Source organism: Cynara cardunculus (assembly GCF_001531365.2).
Source record: "Cynara cardunculus var. scolymus isolate 2C chromosome LG 3, CcrdV1, whole genome shotgun sequence".
In the NCBI taxonomy this organism is placed as follows: Eukaryota; Viridiplantae; Streptophyta; class Magnoliopsida; order Asterales; family Asteraceae; genus Cynara; species Cynara cardunculus.
The window spans coordinates 32493693-32514095 of NC_037530.1; the positions used below are offsets into that span (position 1 = coordinate 32493693).

At 36.9% G+C, this 20403-nt stretch overlaps 5 protein-coding genes across 9 annotated transcripts; 3 read left to right on the top strand and 2 right to left on the bottom strand.

Annotated features, from left to right (window-relative positions):
* The first annotated feature begins 388 nt into the window (after positions 1-388).
* LOC112508723 (expansin-A10-like) lies at positions 389-2140 on the top strand. Its single transcript, XM_025113433.1, has 4 exons — positions 389-421; positions 513-644; positions 742-1054; positions 1500-2140. The coding sequence occupies exons 1-4, from the start codon at positions 403-405 to the stop codon at positions 1804-1806; spliced, it is 771 nt and encodes a 256-aa protein (XP_024969201.1). The 5' UTR covers positions 389-402; the 3' UTR covers positions 1807-2140.
* Positions 2141-5394: 3254 nt separating this feature from the next.
* On the top strand, positions 5395-6552 carry LOC112509397 (chlorophyll a-b binding protein P4, chloroplastic-like). The gene is made up of 3 exons (XM_025114337.1): positions 5395-5636; positions 5712-6127; positions 6215-6552. The coding sequence occupies exons 1-3, from the start codon at positions 5449-5451 to the stop codon at positions 6349-6351; spliced, it is 741 nt and encodes a 246-aa protein (XP_024970105.1). The 5' UTR covers positions 5395-5448; the 3' UTR covers positions 6352-6552.
* Positions 6553-10763: 4211 nt separating this feature from the next.
* LOC112509167 (probable calcium-binding protein CML30) lies at positions 10764-11342 on the bottom strand. The gene has a single exon (XM_025114025.1). It carries the CDS (start codon positions 11340-11342, stop codon positions 10764-10766), a length of 579 nt encoding a protein of 192 aa, XP_024969793.1.
* A 541-nt stretch (positions 11343-11883) lies between these two features.
* LOC112508873 lies at positions 11884-18682 on the top strand. Of its 4 annotated transcripts, none has more exons than XM_025113688.1 (5): positions 11884-12349; positions 15235-15273; positions 15699-15783; positions 15892-15978; positions 18543-18682. In XM_025113688.1, exons 1-4 carry the CDS (start codon positions 11897-11899, stop codon positions 15972-15974), a joined length of 660 nt encoding a protein of 219 aa, XP_024969456.1. In that variant the 5' UTR covers positions 11884-11896; the 3' UTR covers positions 15975-15978; positions 18543-18682. The 4 variants fall into 4 exon arrangements, with proteins under 4 accessions (XP_024969456.1, XP_024969454.1, XP_024969455.1 ...); XM_025113686.1 differs by having other exon boundaries at positions 18553-18682; XM_025113687.1 differs by lacking the exon at positions 18543-18682 and adding an exon at positions 16182-16510.
* LOC112508872 (cyclic dof factor 1-like) lies at positions 17234-19908 on the bottom strand. Of its 2 annotated transcripts, none has more exons than XM_025113684.1 (2): positions 19416-19908; positions 17234-19327 (listed from the first exon to the last, which is right to left on the bottom strand). In XM_025113684.1, the coding sequence occupies exons 1-2, from the start codon at positions 19563-19565 to the stop codon at positions 18233-18235; spliced, it is 1245 nt and encodes a 414-aa protein (XP_024969452.1). In that variant the 5' UTR covers positions 19566-19908; the 3' UTR covers positions 17234-18232. The 2 variants fall into 2 exon arrangements, with proteins under 2 accessions (XP_024969452.1, XP_024969451.1); XM_025113683.1 differs by having other exon boundaries at positions 19410-19906.
* Between the last annotated feature and the right edge of the window lie 495 nt (positions 19909-20403).

Below are 20403 nucleotides of genomic sequence, written 5' to 3' on the forward strand. Positions count from 1 at the left end.
ACTTACTAAATAAGTGTTTGATAAACAACCAACAAATTTCAACCGTTAAAACATTCCTTCTATTTTTAATGATATTTTTGAAGAGTACATATTCTCACAAGTAATATGATTTTGACTTGTATTTTCATGTGATAAAAGTTGTGCATAACCTTGTCTTGATGCAGAATTGCTTCTTTCACATAAGAGCAGAGGACCCTACTTGCACCTGGCGACCTCATGTTGCGACACCTGGCCACAAAAAATGTCATTTCTCAAAACGTGTTTAGCTTTGCAACAGAAAAGCAAAAAGAAATAGAAAAAACCCTTAACATGTTTTTACTGAACTACCCCTATCAACCTCTATTTATTCCCCTTTCCTTCCTTCACATTTCATCGATAACACCCTCCTCTTACTTCCCTTGCATGTATTTCTTCTCTAAAGGTACAACCTTTATTCATTTCTTTTCAAGATTCTCACAAATCTTGGAAGTTTAAAAGGTTTAGATTTCACAACATTTGTCTATTTGGTGCAGGAAAAATGGCTCCAATTGGGGTTTTAATGGTGGGTATTCTGTCTATGGTCTCAATGGTTCAAGGCTACAATGGAGGTTGGGTGGATGCTCATGCTACCTTCTATGGAGGTGGTGATGCTTCTGGCACTATGGGTAAGAGCCAAGACATATACTTTTAAAACCCAACTCATTTCTTTACTAAAAGAAGTATTTTGTAAAGTTATAACAAGATTGAAACTTTATTGTGCAGGTGGGGCTTGTGGATATGGGAACCTATACAGTCAAGGGTATGGTACAAACACAGCAGCACTGAGTACAACACTATTCAACAATGGGAGGAGTTGTGGAGCTTGCTTTGAAATTAAGTGTGCAGGAGAGCCAAAATGGTGCCATCCTGGTTCTATAGTGGTCACTGCTACTAATTTCTGTCCTCCAAACAATGCCTTACCAAATAACGCAGGAGGCTGGTGTAACCCTCCCCTACAACACTTTGATCTCTCTCAACCTGTTTTTCAGCAAATCGCTCAATACAGAGCTGGAATTGTTCCTGTTCATTACAGGAGGTAATACCATGTAAATCAATCGCTTATTTCATTACAATTACATGCAAGAATATGGAAATTCAAATGAGAAAGTTTGAAGCTTTTCGAACAATGTTGTCAATTTTCCTTATTTGCGTTCACAAATACTGAAATTTCTATAATAAGAGGAATTTCTTTTAAAGCAATCCTGTGGGTTCTTTTACTTGGTATTACACAAAAAAGGTAAACACTCTTGCCATCTTAGTATAGTGGTACAAAAGGTCTTTTAAAGCAATATTGTGGGTACTTCTACAAGGTATTACACAAAAAGGCACAAGCTTTCTTAAGCCATGTTCTGAAATTCCTTCTAGTTATGTCCAGAAATATAGAAATTCATATCAGAAAAAGAACAATTCTTTAATGGGTAGCAAAATATCCTGACAGTTGATAAAATCTTTAAAGTAAAACTTGTGGGTGTTGTTCACAGGGTACCTTGTAAGAAGAAAGGAGGAATCAGATTCACAGTGAATGGACACTCATACTTCAACTTGGTGCTGATAACAAACGTAGGAGGAGCAGGGGATGTAACCGCCGTTGCCATCAAAGGTTCAAAGACTGGATGGGTACCCATGTCGAGGAATTGGGGCCAGAACTGGCAGAGCAACTCAAATCTTGATGGGCAAGCTTTATCTTTCAAGGTAACCACCAGTGATGGCCGCACAGTCGTCTGCAACAACGCAGTTCCCGCCGGTTGGTCCTTCGGCCAGACATTTACCGGTGGACAGTTCACATAGGAATTTCATCAAACAGATGGCACCCACAAAAAAGGGCTCGTATTAGAGAGGCTCTTTTATCATCCTTTTCGTAGTTGTATTGTATGTGCTTTAGAATAGGGTCGTGTGAAGTGTTATTATTACCTTTCTCTTCTATTGTTTTTGGGTGGAGGAGAGAGGTAGAATGCGGTGGCGCTGGTGGTTAAAAAAAGCACCGGCCAAGCGCTTGCATCGTCTTTTGCAAAAAAGAAACAGCTTTTTAGCAATAGCAGGTGATGAGTGTCAGACACACCGCTTGTTTCGTGTTGTTTGTCTGTGTAGCTCCATAATCAATGATGTTTACAGTTGCAATCTATCTGGGTCTGTTTTGATGTGAAATCTCAGTTTGGCCACGTATCCTGCCTTCTTGTCTATTTATGCCATAATCACTACAATTTACCCATTCATATGATGATGATGATGGAAATGGAAATTAGATTCAAACATCATGGTTTTGATTATGGCCTCTCGCCTGTCAACGCAGTGTTTTTGGAAAACGATTGTATTGAGGTTGTTATCTGTTACATATGACACACGAACAAATCATACAGGAAGTTTATTGCTTTATTTTTGAATTGCTACATTGTGTCATCAACCCAATTCATGCATTATTGGGTTGTGTACGATGAGAAAAAGAAGTCATAGTGAGAAAGCTTAAGAAAGATCTACACTTTTTAAGCGATCCTAACTGAATTCCAAGACTAATAAAGTGCACCGAGATCACTAGATCAATTCCTTTCTAAAACATAATTTATGGATGAACATGAGATTAAAAATGATCAAAAATTCATATATCTTTTCATGTTTCTCGGCATAACTTCTCTTTCTCATTCATTCGTTAGTATATGATAATGGGTTTTGACATTTGCACATGTACAATTAGTAAATTTTCTTCTAATCATCCCAATAAAAAATGCTTGGATATTTGCTTTGTATAAAATTTCTCATTTTGGATCCTAGCTAGAGGTGAGTATCAAGTCAATTACTAAAAAGTATGGATTAAGGACCGTGCGGTCGGGCAAATGTTAGTATACAGTCCGTTTTTATAGGAAAGCACAAACATACCTAAACACAACATCAATATTGATTTCAATCCTAAAAATATCTAAGCTTACCGGATAAGTGTTTGGTAGACGATTCTTTAGTGAGTCAAACAAAGTTTGGTTAGATCATGAATTATTAAGTGGTCCCTCTCTCTAGACTCCGGAGTCCAGAGCAAAACTATCATAATTGGGCCTAGTTATAGCTCGGTTAGGCCCAAGACTAATTAAGGGTCGGATAAAGTCTAATTCAATGTTATGTTAATTTTTGTGTTTGTAATACCTTTTCCTATTTTATTTATTTATTAAACTATATTTTCCATACAATGGTAACTATAATTTTGAATTTTGAAGTTCTAAATCAAACTTATTTGGGTCGATTTTAAGAAATGTTTGTTATAAAACTTTAAAATTTTTTAATTGCTACATTAATAATTCATTTTTTTTTCTTCTGAAGTTGCTTGTAAGTTAATTATTTAAAAGCTGTCATTCTTGTGGGTTGTTTATTACATTGACGGTCAAGTAGTTTGTAAATCCTTATCGATTTGGTCTCCATGGTTTGCATTTTCATTATGGATATAATCACTTAACACAATTAAGTTAACAGGGCTCGTTAACTTAAACCCATTTTGTTTTTTTTTTGTCTTTTCTTTAATTTTTTACTAAAAAAATTAAAAAATATATCATATATTATTTTACCCTACTCAGCTTCCCCCCTTCTTCCTAGACCTACTAGTCGAGTCAAGAAAAGCTTCAAACTTCAATTTCTCTTCTACCTCTCGTAATTCTTTAACTAGATTTAAAAGCCCATAGCAAAATCAAATCAAAATCAAAACGACCCAATCCATATGTCGAACCAAAATTGAAAAGATATTAAACCCTACCATCATCAAATCAAAAACAAATTAGACCCTGTATCATATAAAGTCGAACCTAAACACCAATGGTAACCCCCTTTTCTTTTTCAACAACTTTTATCTTATTGGAAATCCCTCAATTGTATATGAGTATTCTGGGTTGGGCTTCTCCTAAACGTGAAGTTGTCAATGTGGAGAAGTCGCTGAAGGGGAAAGTGGGGGTGGTGGTGGGGGACTTATTATCTAGATGAACATAACCATTAAAGATAAAACTCAAGCTCCAAAAATGACGAAACTGAACATTCACTTCACCAACTCCTTAGAGGAACCCATTCAATCATGAGGAAAATCATTCACGCCATTTACTTATCAGGAAAGAAGGATCACGAGGAACCTATTCCAGACTGCACAAACATGAAAAAACACATCCAAAAGGGGTTTGTGTACGTGATGTGTGTGTAAGGGGAGGAAGGCGAAGATGGAGGTAACATGAGATGGGGGGTTGTTGTTGGAGATGGGGGTGGTGTTACCTTTGGAGATGGGGGTTTGTATTTAAAAGAATATGAGGAAAAATGGAAATACCTCTCATTTAACGACATTGTTAACGGAGTAAGGTTCACTGACTAAATCCTTAAGTATTTGCAAACCGTTGGGACGACTAATGTAATAAGCAAACAACAAAAATGATATCCATAGTTATAGCAGACCACAAGAACCAAAACTGTAGTTTACTCGAACAAATAAGAAAAAAAGGGTTACCGTATGATTATTGGGTTGAAATTAATTCCAAATTCGGATGGTCCGAGGGCTTGGGCCTTGCAGCAAAGCCTAATGTCGTTGAGGCCTTATTTAAAAGTCAAGACAAAGAATCAACTTGGATACTTTTGTTGATAATCTATTATATTTAAATTCACGCAAAAACTTGATTATTGATAACTTATGGAATCCGCTTTTAAGGATACCAATGTAAGAGGACATTTTTTAGTTCACTCAATAGTTAAGGCTAGCCTGCCAAAGGGGATACTACCCACTTGTATTGAGACAAAGTCGTCTAAACCCTTTATGAATTGATGTCAAAAGCATATTTGAGTTTTATTGATAAATATTCTTTATGAATCATATCTTGATCAACCCACAATAAAATTAATCCAAACGAGGGAATTATAATTTTGATGGATCCATAAATAGACACAAATTATGTGTTTATATTCCTGATATAAACATATCAGAAAGGTTTAACTTCTTCAAAAACTCCTTATTACCGGTTTAACACCGGTACAAGTTGTTTATCCAAACATTCAAAAGTGCTTATTACCGGTGTTACACCGGAATAAGTCAATAAATTGTTTTCATAAGCAATCCTAAACATTTATTTTTTGAAAGAAAGTATTTTATATATAATTGAAAACCGCTTTGTCTTGAAACTAATTGTATTCAAGAAAAATGAGTGAACAAGGCAAGGGCCCTTCTTGTACCCAACAGGAAGACTGCAATAGATTTGTAGATATGGCATCAAAGATAAGGATAAGCCCCATCGCTTTTCATTGGCCAATCTACAATCAAACCCCAAATCACAGCCGTCCGATCCCCAAAATATACCAGACCCAACGACAACCACAAGAATACCACTCAAATCACTCCTACAAAAGGATACTTAAACATCACAGATCTTCAACCCAACTCAACAACCACTACAAACCCACCTTCTTTCTATCCCGCCGGAAAATATGGCCACCGTCACACAAGCCTCGGTTGCAGTTTTCCGGCCCTCCACCTTCCTTTCCGGCTCACCGGGAAAATTAAACCGAGCATTGGCCGTCAAACCTGCCACCTCTTCATCTGTCTCATTCAAGATTGAAGCAAAGAAAGGCGAATGGCTACCTGGGTTACCTTCACCTGTTTATCTCAATGGAAGGTAAACCATTAAAAAGAAAGACGATTCATTTCATAAGTTATAATTTGGGTACTAACCAAATTCTGGAAAATTCAGTCTTGCAGGTGATAATGGATTTGATCCACTAGCACTGGCGGAGGATCCCGAGAGCTTAAAGTGGTTTGTACAAGCTGAACTCGTGAACGGACGGTGGGCTATGTTGGGTGTCGCCGGAATGTTATTGCCGGAGGTTTTCACAAGCCTAGGGTTTATCGATGTCCCAAAGTGGTACGACGCCGGAAAGTCGCAATACTTTGCATCATCATCCACTTTGCTTGTCATCGAATTCATCCTGTTCCATTACGTAGAGATCCGAAGGTGGCAAGATATCAAGAATCCAGGAAGTGTTAATCAAGATCCCATCTTTAAAAGCTACAGTCTGCCTCCTAATGAAGTTGGGTACCCAGGTGGCATCTTCAATCCCCTAAATTTTGCACCCACACCTGAGGCTAAGGAGAAAGAGATTGCCAATGGTATAAAGACATCTTAATTACCCATTTTAAACTAATTATTCATAATTGGATTGTATAATAACACTATATATGTCTTAATAATTGCAGGTAGATTGGCAATGTTGGCGTTCTTGGGGTTCATCGTTCAGCACAATGTGACCGGAAAAGGGCCGTTCGATAACCTGGTGCAGCACTTGTCGGACCCGTGGCACAACACCATCGTTCAAACGCTTTCTGGGAACTAAAGATCTTAATTGCAGCCAAAAGTTGGAAAAAGATGAATCTTGTTCTGTTTGTAAACCTTGAGTGTGCATGGATTGTGACTTTTAGATCTCAGCTTGTGTCTGTAAACAAGAAGTTTTTGAATGTACAGGGAAAAACGAGATGGATATTCGTGGTTTCATTTTAACTTATTGTTTTGTCGATATCAAGTCGATTATTTGATTCGAGTCAAGAAAAAAATTACAATTACAGGCGTTATATAATTTAATTAATATGTTTTATTGTATGATTTATATGACTAAATATTTAGAAAATACATATGTATGAGGAATGCAAGGGTTGTTGAAACCTTGATGGTGCACCATGGCAAAGTCAGGTTGATTCAACACGGCTATTTCAACTCTCGGGAACCCATGAAGGCTGCAAGCAAGCAGGGTCACCCATTAGTATTTGAACGAGTATTTTGGGAATTTCTATGTTGAAAACTTAGAAGACTACACCTATTTATGAAGGAAACTTAGGGGGTGTTTAGTTAATGGAATTTGGTGGAATTGGAAGGAATTAGAATGTTTAAATCTTTGATCAAATTCCAAATACCATGTTTGGTTCACATAATAGATGTGAAAGAATCCTTCTAATTCCAACAAATTCCTTAAGTCACCAATTTCACAATTCCACCGCATATACCACGTATTTCAAATTTCAATCCGACAAATTCCTTAGCCTTCATCCAAATTCATCGACGCTGTATCTCGATTTGCTCTGCTCTACTATGTTCGATCTCCTTTGCTCGATCTCGTTTAAAACTAGGAATGACAACGGGCCGGTTATTGGTATCCCCGTCCCCGAAACCGATAACTAAAACCGTCCTCGTGACCGCCTCGATCCCCGTGAGGATCTTATCGGGGATCCCCATCGGGTCCCCTCGGTTCCCCGATCCTCATTGGGGAATCCGTTAAGGTAAAAATTCTCTTTTTCTTGTTCACCGTTGGTTATAATCGAAATCCGAAACAAATCTAAAAAAATTACAATATGTTAATTTTCACAACTAAAATGAAATTACAATTTTTCTAAAGATGCAAGTTTAAATGTTTCAAACATAATCGAACCAATTACAAACAATGTATTAGATTACAATATAAAACTAAACAGAACTTCAAACATCATACAACTAAAATCACGATTTCACAATTAGACAAATAAACTAGACTTTTCGTGAGCCTTATTTGGATTGTTGAAGTAAAGTGGATGAAATTTTTTTAAATTTTAATGTTACTATTTTCTTTTAATGATATATATATATATATATATATATATATAAACCGTGCATTTCTAAGAAACCGTGTAACCTAATTTCGACTAATAGAAATTTTTTATTTTTTCTAATTAAATTTAATCAATAAGGGTATTTCGGTCATTTACAATATTTTCTAATTAAATATGGAAATTATTAATAAATCTTAAGGAAATTTTATAAATGGTAATATTTAAATATTTAATTATATTGTAATATTAAAAATTTGAACTAAATATATTTTGATGCGATTGAATCTGTTGGTGAATCTTGAAAATTGTAAGGCACAATGTAATGAATTCATCAAATCATGATTGAAAAAACTTGTTTATTACAAATGAAACAAGTTTCATGAAGGTGAAATTGGTTCATGTCGTAATTGAACAATGAGTAGTGATACATTTTCATGGTGAACCCGTTTCATTGATGGTGTAGTTGATCCATTTAGTAGGTGAAGTGAAAAATGAAATGAGTGCATAATGTATTTGGTTCATCATGAAATAATTGCATGATGAAACGGGTACATGATGAATCTGTTCCAGAATCTTGAAGATTGTAATCTGTTCAAGAATCTTGAAGATTGTAAGGCTTAAAAGAATGAATTCATCAAATCAGGGGTGAAATAAGAAAATTAATATACATGAAATATGTTTCATGAAGATGAAACTGGTTCATGGCGTAATTAAACCATGAGTAGTGAAACGGGTGCATAATATATTTGGTTCGTCATGAAATAATTGCATGATGAAACGGATACATGATGAATATGCTCGAGAATCTTGAAGATTGTAATCTGCTCCAGAATCTTTAATATATTGAAGATCGATGTTTTTTAGTAACGAAATGAATAAAAATAACATACCTCCATTATTGCCGACCATTTTTCTTCAATATACTGAAGATCGATGTTTTTTAGTAACACTATATTCGAAAAGGAAGAATGGAATACGTTCACCTGATTCTCAGGAATGTGTGCGATGAAGACGAGATTCAATCGGACAAAGATCGATTAGGATATTACAGAATATGTATTTTTGTTTACCATTTTGCCCTTATTGCTGATATAAAAATAAATTTTTTAATATTTTTTTTCTTAATTTCCTAAAATAAACTAAACTAATCTTGACCATTGATCAAGAAAATGGATGGATGAGATTGATTTACAAGGTTTACACAAATGATGGTGGTTTTCATTTGAACGCTCCTCTATATGTATGTATATAAATCAAAATTAATATATATACACATATCAAGCCGGGTCGGGCCAAGCCGATGATCACCGTCCCCGCCCCCGTTAAAATCCCCGAATTTGTCCCCGATCCCCGCCCCGTTCCCGATAAGATGTCCCCGAACCCGGCCCGAGAGTTTCGATTTTCGGTTTTCACTATCGGTTTCGGTTTTTTTGCCATCCTTATTCAAAACTGCTCGATCTCATTCACTCTGCTCGATCTGGTATGCTCGACCTCTCTCTCTCTCTGTCTGTCTGTCTGTCTGTCTGTCTCGTTCTTTCCATCCTAAAAAGGATTTTCTCGAAATGCCATATATGTAATTTTCCCGTTGAATTTCGTGAACGAAACAAAAAAATTCCAATTCCGTTAAAAATTTCATTCCAATTCCATTTAACCAAACGCAATCAAAAGACATAGTCAAATTCCATCAAATTTCATTCCATTCCCTCAATTAAATTCATTTGATGAATTTCAATTCCATGAAATTCCATTTTACGAACCAAATTCCTCCTTGGAAGTAACTCTAATCACCAACCTAACTTTGATTAACAATAACAACTTCTACCAAATACAAACGGTCTAAACAAAAAGACAATTGTATCCTTTTCAGAACAAATATTCTTTAAGTGTCATCTCGACTCGAGCTTGGTGGAAGGTAAGGGCTTGGTAAAAATGTCAGCCAACTGGTAAGCAGACTCAATTGGTAGTAACCGACACCGACCCAATTTAGCAAGAACCTTTTCCCTGATGAAATGGCAATCAATATCAATATGTTTGGTCCGCTCGTGAAAAATGGGATTAGAAGCAATCTTTGGGGTTGGCTTGTTATAATAGAACACTGAAATAGACTTTGGGTGTTGGACATTCAGGTCCTTTAGCAGGTAATGTAGCCAGACCAACTCAACCATGGCGCAATACTCAACTTCAGTTCTTTGAACATGAAGATGGTTGGGGATCGACATTTCATTCATAGATGGAGATGGAGTATTAGGCGGTGGTTCAACCTAGGGAGAAGATTGTGGTGAAGCCACGGTGTCATCAAATATCAACAATTGGTTATGGAAGAACCACCATTGAGAAGGGATCGGAGGACTGTTCAGACAGTCCATCCAAAACAACAAAGGGAACGTATCTTCTCGAAATACTACATCCCGCGAGCGAGACAAAAAATTGTCTCGACTCCAAGTCATATAACGTGTATGCTTTCATTCCGATGAATACACACGCCTCTGCTCGAGGACGATATTTTAACCGTGCCTTTGGGGATGTAGAAGCGCAAAGGCGAGACATCGAAAAGTACGTGGTAACAAATAGTTAGGGGCTGTAGCGTATATTTTCTGATATGCAACCAATAAAGACATTTGAAGGTGTACTTTTAATCAAATGAAAGAACACATTCAGACCAGAATCATGTTTGCTGCTGTTTGCAAGTTGGAGTGTAAACGATACGAGACAGTTCGGGTATTACTCGAGATTGACTCGTTCAAAGCTCGATCTACACTCGACTCGAATAGGCTCGACTTGAGCTCGAGCTCCACTCGATATATTAATGATTCGAGTCGAGCTACCTAATACTTGACTCGAAAGCTCATGAGATGCTCGATTTATATATATAATTAGTTTTACAGTATAACTTGTAAAATATAATGTAAAAAGCTTATTATTGAACTTATCAATGAAAAGAAAAATGTCATATCAACCAAACCGAACCCATGTATACCCTAGTTGCGTGCTTTAAATAAGCTCTAGCGTAGAGCGATGGATTCATATGTATAACTAAAATTCCACACTATGCGCTTTTCTTTGTAGCAAAAAAATGATAGAAATACATATATACATAAACGTTATGACACAATTATTTATTCGAACAAGCGGGTGTAAGTTTGACAAAGAAACTACGGAATACAAGATTTCAAGATTCGCAAAAGCCATCTTCCATGACCTTCAAAAATTCTTGGAAACTAATCTTACCATCTTTGTCAACATCATACCGACCAATCATCCTTCCGCAATCGCTTTCAGATACTCGTAAAAAACCCATACCAGAAAGCACATTTTGCAACTCTTTTACGTCTATGTACCCATCATTGTTTTTGTCAAACAAACAAAACGCTTCTTTCACTTCATCTAAACTCGGCTCATCCTCAACGAACAAATCCACCATCTCCTCCAACCCAAGACTCTCCCTTTGATCATCGGGATCCCAAAACGTCCCTAGTCTTTCCATCACAATCTTCGGATTCACTCCCAACGCCTTCTTCTTACCCGGACCATTCTCAACACAACAAGGCTCCGTGACATGGACTCGTTCACGTGGTTGAGCCGCTACACAAGCCGTGGTTCGTGTGGCGAAGATGAACAAGAAAACAGGACGAACGAACAGCGAATACAAGTCATGTAATGAGATTAACCATTCTACAAATATAACAGATAATAAGAAATAATTGAAGACCATGATCGGTTCCTGTGTTAGTGCAATCTCGTCCCTCATATTACCTGAAACTGAAGAGAGAGTTTATTCCGGATTTGTTAGTATGCATGGAAAATAAACTCAAGAATCGTTTGGTTTTTGTAGATGAGTTTGGAAATTAATTCCGCAATTGTGGTTTAATTTCTACGAAAGTTGAAGGAAAGCGACCCTTTTCTTGGATTCTATTCCAAGTGAACTTCCTCGAAATATCGTTCACCATTAAATAATAAAGGAATGGTGTCTGTATGTGTGTCCATACATAGAGTCCTAAAGTCCCAATTGACGATTTCTTTGCTTCCGTTATTGGTCGGTAATAATTATATATATTTACATTTAATAAATAAAAATCCCTTTGTGATCACGGAAGTTTAAATTCGGTGATTCCAGGCTATCTGCAAAATAGATAGTTGTCCTATGATCGCATAACGAATTAGATATCTAGGTTAATAAAAAACAATTTTTATTTATTTTGAATATTAGGAGATATATTTTGCTTGGTAGATACGTTACGAAATTAAAGAGAGAAAACTAGTCTATAGACGACATGCATTAGATATGTACGGTACAAGCTTTTTATGCGGTCCGACAAAAAGAAAAGAACAAGTCAAACCACCACCGGCCACACTAGGGCACGAAACTGCAAGGCAAAGACGATGAATCCAAGAGGCAAGGGTAAGCGGAGAAGCAGTTCATCGTCTCCGACCAGAAACCACCGGAGGACCACCACCTCATCCGGAGTGCCACTAATAACGCCCTCCGCCACTCTTCTCGACACAGAATTAGTCACTGAAGACGACGACCTTGCTTACTTTCGTGACCTAACTATCTCTCCACCTGACAAATTCTCAAACCCTAGGAGTTTCCCGTACAGTGTGAAGCAGCAATGCTGGGAGAAAGCGGAGAAAATCAAAGGAAGGGATCCAGATCGATGGCGTCGAGACCCGCTTGGCAACACAATCTTTCGTAAGCTCGTTGGTTGTCCTGGTTGTCTCTGCCATGACTACGATCACATTGTTCCATACTCTAAGGTAAATTATTATTACAAAATAGATTCAATTGGTAACTTGAACGTCCAAGATTATTGTGTGAACTCATGAAATAAATTGCATTACCTGGAATGGATAATAATTTCCTTTTTCACATTCTTAGGATTATAATATCATTTCTGTGAATTTGAAAGTAGAAATGTCTTTTAAGTTGTTAAACGAATAAAGTCAGCTGTTTTTTTTGCATTTCTCTCAAGACCGAATAGAACTTGTTTGACTATACTAATCTATTAGGGAGAGTCACAAATTGGAGCGGAAAAATGAGTAAATTCCAATGCCATTCGCTTCTTTACAAACCACTTATTTATAACTGACTAACCAGCTAACGACTAACTACTTACCAATTGATCAACCAACCTGCTGTCTATTAGTTAAATACATGTGACGACCAAAATATCCTTCTTATACGCTTTATACCGGTTAACACTCCCCCTCAAGTTGACCATGGACTCTGGAGAATATATGTTCTTCAGGGCCATCTTGGACATAAGTGGTAAAAGCATAGAAGATGACAAAGGTTTAGTAACCATGTCACCAAGCTGGAACCTAGATCGAATGGGCATTAGCTTGATTTACTTGTCAAGCACTATTTCTTGAATGAAATGGCTGTCAAATTGATGTGCTTCTTTCGTTCATGGAACGTTGGATTTGATGCAAACTGACCTATTATCACAAAATATTAGAGCCCAAGTGGTTTGATGAATATCAAAGTCCGTCAATAGTTGTTGCTATCAAGAGTCGTGCATCTTCAAGAAGTTGAAGATTCAAGAATATAATGACGTTGGGAAACAAACAATTTCAGCCTTGGATCTCGCAATTTCCGCCTTGGATCTCGCAATTTCCAATCCATAGAAATATCATAGTGATATGAAATATTTCATCTTGAACTGGTTAAGGGAGGGGATTGCTGTAGAAGACGAGTCTGTGATGATAATATCACCAACGTATACCAAGATTGCAACATAATCTCAATTAACACTCTTATAGAATAAGGAGTAATCCCCGCAACAATCATGGATTAAGAAAATTTGGCATACCACTGTCTTGAACCTTGTCGCAATCCATAGAAGGACTTGTAAAATTTGCAAACCAGCTTGGTTGATTTGAGATTGACTCTCCGTTTAAGTTGAGATCCAAGAGGAATTTCCATTTAGAAAGCCATCATTTACATCTAATTGTATTAAATTCCATGAATCGGCAGCAGCTATAGCAAGCAACATCTAGACAGTGGCTAGCTAAGCTACTCGTGAGTATGTATCCAAAGATAATCCCTTCTTGCTGTTCGAACGAAACATGTTAATCCTCCTATCAAATTGAGTGTGCACCATATCGTAGAACCTGCAAACTACACTTCTTTTTTATCAAATACGGCCAAGTAAACCCGTTGTCATCCTCTACTATGGTCACAAGATGTTCATATAGTTGATGATTGGATGCTTGATATGACCTCCTAATATTACATTGAATTAAAAAAATAGTTCGTTGTACATATTATTCATAGAAGCAAACAACAAGTGTTTTTGTTTAGCTAATGGTTATATTGAACAAGGAGCACTGGACTTAGCAGAAGAATCCTTGAGGTAAAACTGAGATATGACTGCTGCTAAACGTTTATTGGATGGGTGACTAAATCTTTTATGCCAAACATCCATAGAAGCCAGATTGATTGCTGCTAAACACATCTTGATAGTTCTTTAACCTTGTTACTTGTTAGCCTTGCCAATCATCCTCCTGTTCTTCACATCCTGAATCAAAGCATGATCAAAATAAAATACAACCATAAACTCTCCTATAAAGGTAAGAGCACCAACCATGCAAAAAGGACAGTCTCTTCCGGTAATTAAGTTGTTCGTGTTCAGATTTATTTGACTTCTCTTCATTCCATCGAACGCAGGCCAACGTTAGCAACATTCCTCTGATTCTCTTCCTGCATAACTAAAGAAAACACTCCATTAATTGGTGGAATAGGATCCATCAATTATATTTGACAATGAATATGGGCGAAGGATTCGTGCAGCACCTTTAAGAAGTTCATGACATATTCCATTTCAACGTATTTATTGATCTCGTTGACACCTCCACATTCATACTTTCCACAAGAACAGTGAGGATAGAAGTGCGATAGTTTGCAATATACGCCTATGAGGTCCATCCGCATCTCAAGCTGTCTGTGAACAGAGAAGCACTTAGAGTGAAGGAATCTGGCGCAATAGCTCCGATACCATATTACTGTAGAATCACAAATTGGAGCTGAAAAATGAGTAAATCTCGGATATCACTCACTTTCTTACAATCACGTATTTATAAGTGGCTTAGCAGCTTTCTAACTGATTGACCAACTAATTGTCAATTAGTTAAATACGTGTTATGACCAAATATCCTTCTTATACTCTAAAAGAATCTATACAATAAATCTGAACAGAAGTGTGTCATCTTTTTCTTTTGACCCCTTGGAGTTTATATATGGACATGTCAACATAAATGAATTGGTTGCTGACTTGCTGCAATATTTATTAGGTTAACAAAGAGTTCTTTGATTTACTTATGTTTTTCTAAGTTTTTGGGATAATCATGTGCAATTGTTTGTTTGCTTGAGGAGGTGTTGCTCTTATGAACTTTGAGCTAATGGTGTCTTTCGGCCTTCCACTTATGCAAGCCAAGAATACAAAATAATTCAAGTATAATCTTGACTCCAAGATTCATGTGGAATTTGGAAATCACCTAAAATAAGAGCAATGATAAAGAAATAGTGTAGTCGTCTCGTGGTTTTCCTCTTGTTTATGGGTTTTGCACAATGCACATTAAATATCGGTTATAAGCTCTGCTAGTCTTACGACCTCATGTGTCTAATCTTGTTAATGTTGCAGGGGGGCAAAAGCACTTTGGAAAATTGTCAGGTTTTACAGGTAACATGACATCTTAATCCGTTATAGTTATTACTAAAATTGCAGCTTCAGAATATGCCTGTTTTGATACATGAGCTTCGTTTTTCTTGGTTAAATAACCTTTGTGTTATTGCTGGCGGCCTGGCGTGGATAAGGCATAGCAGCATTCAACCTTGTTAACGCTCACTCTTATTTCTAGTAACCTAAGACAACCTTCAAGTATGGTGCTTGTTGCTTTCTTACTTTACCATTTTGAAGATCGCATAAGACACTGTGAATCCTAATTTTTATCAAGATACATGTTTAAGATCATGGAAGATGACTTTTTACTATCCCTTATCTTTACTAGATCCTTCTTTTACGATCAGTATAATTCAATCTTCAACACGAATAAGCATGTTGTCTGTCCTGTAAGACTTATGGGGCCATGGTGCGTTTCTTTGTAGGCAACAGTTAATCGATCCAAGGGGAACCGTACCGAGATGTCTAGAGCTGATCTTATTCAGAAAAGTTCTTACTGCCGGGTTTCAGGTACATTATTAGAGCAAAACATTCTTGTGATCTGATGGGAATGAATTTACCACCAATGGGAAAGGTAAGAAAATTGACATTCTCACATTCATTATGACAAAACTGCAGGGCGTGACATGGATCTTCTTGAACTGTCAGCGTATGGCAACGTACGCAGAGGGCAAGATTCTGGAGGATGTAGCATGCAATGATTAGGTATCAAAGTATGTTCCAATTATGTTAGCAAAGTTATTGTATAGGATAGTGAAAGTACATTTGACATTGTTCCATTTTTACCCGTCAAGCCTACAACTTGAGTTCTATGAAGTTTTGATTTTTGATTGATTTGATGGTGACATATTCAGGGTTCAGAGTAGCAACAAAAATATTTTTGCTTTCTTGGTTTTTTTGTTTCTTAGGAGAAACATAATGCTTAAAGATGGTGGACTTGGTAGAGGTTCTTACCCTGAGCCCTGAGGTGAATGTAGATGAACCAATTCCTTCTCACTAGGGACAATTTGGGAAGGCATATACAAGAAGAGAGAACCAAGGGGTTTCTTGTTTGTAAAACATTTATTGGACTTGGAACCTGATTTGGACAGGCATATGACTGTTAGGGCGATAAATTCTAGTCTATCTTATCCTTATATGTGTGGGTTCCTGTTACAAAGGAACAAAACTACATTGGATTTCATACACTATTATAAGAATCATAGCAACCATGGATGTGGGAAAATTGCTAAACTGCAGAGATAAGGGGTCTTTGATTTGTTGTTTCTGTGATCATTACTGTGTGTGTATGATGGGCAATCCTAACAAATTTTTATGATTTAGTGCACGCACTAGTAATTTCTTGACATTTTGTTTATCTGAACCTCCCCACTTTGATGGAAATACCTAACAGAAGCACTAAGCATTAGAAATTAATCACAAGTGGGAGCTTGACTTTTGTAGTTCTAGTGGTCGACCATTTGACTACTGCGACCTGAGTAATGCCACTGACTATTGACCTTATTGTTGTTGTATGGTACAACTTTCAGTATACACACAGATCATTCCATGAACTTGTGCCTACAACTACTTTATACACATTTAGATTCGTCAGTAAGATGCTATTCTTATCTTAAATGTTCTAGGCAATGTAAAGCATCAAATATACAGTACAAATGGATATAGGATTATAGAATTGCTAGGTTTGTAATAATATAAAGCTTTTAAGAGATACGTTCTATAAAGATGGCATTCTTTTCTCATTTATTATACTACTACTTGATATGGACCTCGAGAAGAAGCCATGGACTTGCTTTTCCAATTGACTTGCATATCCACATGATAATATGTATAGTAGGGTATATTGTGAGATAATTTCACAAATGAGTGGCCTGGATCGATTGGTCTATTGCTCAAGTTGAAGAAAACTCCAAACTGAAGCAAACTTTACTTTCCTGTAATTCGACAAGAACGTATCCAAGATTTGTGAGCTGTTGATTCGGTTTTATAGACCATCCAAAACTGTCATATTATAAATATTACCCATATAAACAAATTTGGGCCACTGTAGTTCCACCACTGCTTTATAGAAAGGAAGAAAGCAAAAGGTAGCAAATACCCATTACAAAAGATATAGATATATGGCATTTTGGGTCCACAATACAACTCATGTTACTCACATATTGTGGCTTCAATTTGCTGAGGACCTGAAAATATCTTGATCTTTTACTTGGCTAGTTCTTCTGGTACACATATTTTTCTTCTGATTTTGATGTGCCCACCCAGAGTAATCAAGATTTACACATCTGAGTAGATATAAAGATATAGTGAGAGGTACTCAAAAGTAATGGCTGTGTGCATTAGCTGGTTGTACCGTACTGCACAGTGATTCATTATGTTTTATTTTTAGTTAATGCTACCATAGTTGCTATATGCCCACTTTATGTAAAGTTGAGTTTAAGAGTCGCTTGCGAATATGCACCCTGTCTTTTGGTTGTACATTAGAACTTGTAGATCAGTATATCAGATGCATACCGAAAGATAAGAACTTTACACATTCAGGCATCTGTCAAGTATTCAAATTCTAATTGGATTTGCTTACTGAAAGAGAAGAACTAAGTTCATTACTGTTATTCTTTACACCTCAAAAAGTTGGATTAGCAACCATTTTTTAGGAAATATTTGCAGAAAGTTTACAAAAATCTGAACATCTAAAACTATACAAAAGAAACCCTGTCCCTCCTATTTGTTGGTATTTCTTACATAGTATTCACACCAAATCACAGTGCCATCATGTTTAAACATTCTAGGTCCTTTCTTGAAAGCAAAGTGACCTAGAGAAAGCGGCAGTAACAGCGGAATTGTTTTTCTTGCCTGACGTTTCTTTCTTGGAAGGCCTTAAACATATCTCTGCTGCTGTTGGTTTTTTTCTTGCATTATATTCACACCAAATTGCAGTGCCATCTAATCTTTTAGATCTTTAGGCCCTTTCTTGAAAGCAAAGTGACCTAGAGAAAGCAGCAGGATTCGCCTGTAATACCGGAGAAGGTTCTGTGGTTGGGTGCTTCTTCTTTTCATCTCCTTTTGCTTGGAAGGCCTTAAAGAGATCTCCTCTGCTGTTATTTTCTTTCTTGATTCCGAGTGTTGCCCATATAGAACTCTTTGCAGCTTCATCTGGATCATCTATTCTCAGGGTCTTGGGAATCAGAACCGAGTTCTTATGTCTCTTTGGTTCCTCATTTGGTTTGGTCTCTTCCCTATCTGTTGAATGTTTTCCTAAGATGGAAAAGTTTGTGGCAGAGGTGGCTGGATGTAACCAAGGAACAGAATTCCAATAAGGTGAAGGGTAGATCGGCATTGGAGGGTATCCTGGAGGGCAAATTGCTGGAATCGGCAACGGAATTGCTGTGTTCCATGGATTATAGGACCATGAAGCCCCTGGAATCCAATGAACTTGAGAATGGAAACCAGGGTTGTCCTGGATTTTCTCAACCAAGGAATTGGAAGTTATCACAGTGGATCCACTGGAGCAATCGTCTCCGTTTTCTCTAACTCTAGCCGAAGCTACACTTAAATTGGCTCCAGCATGTGGTGTATTTGGACTGAAGGAAAGGACTTTAGGTGGATGAACAGTGTTGTGAACTCCATCAGAATCAGCAGCAAATTCAATCTGAGGCGCTGCTGCTGATGATCCGAAAGCTTCTTGGGAGATGATGAAACGACAATGCGATGGTGGGTTCTTTTTCTTCCGGCGACCTGCTCCGACCGGCATGTTCCTCATGGTGCCTCCTGCAGTCCAGTACCTCTGGCAGCTCTTGCAAAAATGGCGAGGCTGGTTGATGTTGGAATTGTTGTAGTAACAAAACTTGGTGTTCATGCTGTCACAACGAGGGCAAGGGAGAATCTTATCGGGTTTTTTCAGAGTCTTAGGTTGCGAATTTGCTGTATCTCCTTCCGTTCCGGTGGTGGTCTGTGGTTTTTCCGGCTGACCCTCTTCATTAAGGGAAGGAGTTTTGGGATTGTCGTCCAACTCCAACTCATCATCCGGGTTAGCTTCATCTTTTCTTCCTTCATCCTGAAAATTTGAGACACATAACGTCAGTAACTCAATAAATTCATTCAAATTCGTAATTTTTTTAAAAATTTCAGATACTTACACATACATGTGGTGTAAATGATGTTTGTGGGTGTGTGTATATCGATGAACATGCTCTCTCTCTGGTTCCACCGTGGGAAGGTGGAAGATTAGTGATCTTGGCGGTTTCCGGCAATCCGATCTTCTTTCCAAACAAGATGATACCTGGATCATTCATGGCGATGGCGGTGGCGGTGGTGAAGAAAAGTAGTATCTTGTGGGCTTAAAAATCTAAGTTAGAAGAAGTGGTGTAATAAGTTATGAAAAATATAAGGGAGGAAAAGCTGGATGCCACATAAGCAGTGGAGAAAAATTGTGAGCCACAAGTTTGTTGTGGCCTTGATAGGTTGGCAGTGGCAGGGTGGATTCTGTTTGGTTGCATATGAAAGTTGGTGCACCCCAAGAGTAGGATAGGAAATAGGATGGCTGAGAAAAGGTCTGGCACAACACAAAGTCGTTGCCTCTTCCACGGATAATATCGTACTTTTCGGTTACATCATCTCTCTCTATTCCTTTTTCTTTTAAATATCCCATCATTATTTTATTCTTGCTTCTTTAAAAGTTAATACTCTCTCTCTCTCTCTCTCTCTCTCTATTTATACTATATTATAAAGCATTTAACAAAAATTCTTAAAAACTATTTTTTGTACGTAAAGTATTGCTTAATAATGCATATTACTTGAAACTCAAGATTGCAAGTAATTTATACTATATTATAAAACATTTAACAAAAACTCTTAAAAACCACTTTTTATGCGTAAAGTATTACTTAATAATGCATGTTACTTTGAACTCAAGATTGTAAGTAAATTGTACGTAAGTACAACTTATTAAAGCTTCATATTTGAATTCGTGTAACTAACTACAGATAAACATAATCAAATACAGAATAAACATCTCATTTTAAATATAAAATATAATTAGGATAATTATTAAGTTCTAACAGAATACTTAATTATTATATTTATAAATTTTATATTATTAAACCAAAAATAAATTATTTCATTATTAAATTT

Excerpts from the sequence above, each read along its gene's own strand:
- LOC112508873 (XM_025113688.1), top strand. The coding sequence starts at position 11,897 with ATGCGGTCCGACAAAAAGAAAAGAACAAGTCAAACCACCACCGGCCAC. Across the intron at positions 12,350-15,234 it reads ACATTGTTCCATACTCTAAG|GGGGGCAAAAGCACTTTGGA; the intron begins GTAAATTATTAT and ends TTAATGTTGCAG. Across the intron at positions 15,274-15,698 it reads AAAATTGTCAGGTTTTACAG|GCAACAGTTAATCGATCCAA; the intron begins GTAACATGACAT and ends GTTTCTTTGTAG.
- LOC112509397 (XM_025114337.1), top strand. The coding sequence starts at position 5,449 with ATGGCCACCGTCACACAAGCCTCGGTTGCAGTTTTCCGGCCCTCCACC. Across the intron at positions 5,637-5,711 it reads CCTGTTTATCTCAATGGAAG|TCTTGCAGGTGATAATGGAT; the intron begins GTAAACCATTAA and ends TGGAAAATTCAG. Across the intron at positions 6,128-6,214 it reads GGAGAAAGAGATTGCCAATG|GTAGATTGGCAATGTTGGCG; the intron begins GTATAAAGACAT and ends TAATAATTGCAG.
- LOC112508872 (XM_025113683.1), bottom strand. The coding sequence starts at position 19,565 with ATGAATGATCCAGGTATCATCTTGTTTGGAAAGAAGATCGGATTGCCG. Across the intron at positions 19,328-19,409 it reads CATTTACACCACATGTATGT|GATGAAGGAAGAAAAGATGA; the intron begins GTAAGTATCTGA and ends TCAAATTTTCAG.
- LOC112508723 (XM_025113433.1), top strand. Across the intron at positions 645-741 it reads TGATGCTTCTGGCACTATGG|GTGGGGCTTGTGGATATGGG; the intron begins GTAAGAGCCAAG and ends TTTATTGTGCAG. Across the intron at positions 1,055-1,499 it reads GTTCCTGTTCATTACAGGAG|GGTACCTTGTAAGAAGAAAG; the intron begins GTAATACCATGT and ends TGTTGTTCACAG.
- LOC112509167 (XM_025114025.1), bottom strand. The coding sequence starts at position 11,342 with ATGAGGGACGAGATTGCACTAACACAGGAACCGATCATGGTCTTCAAT.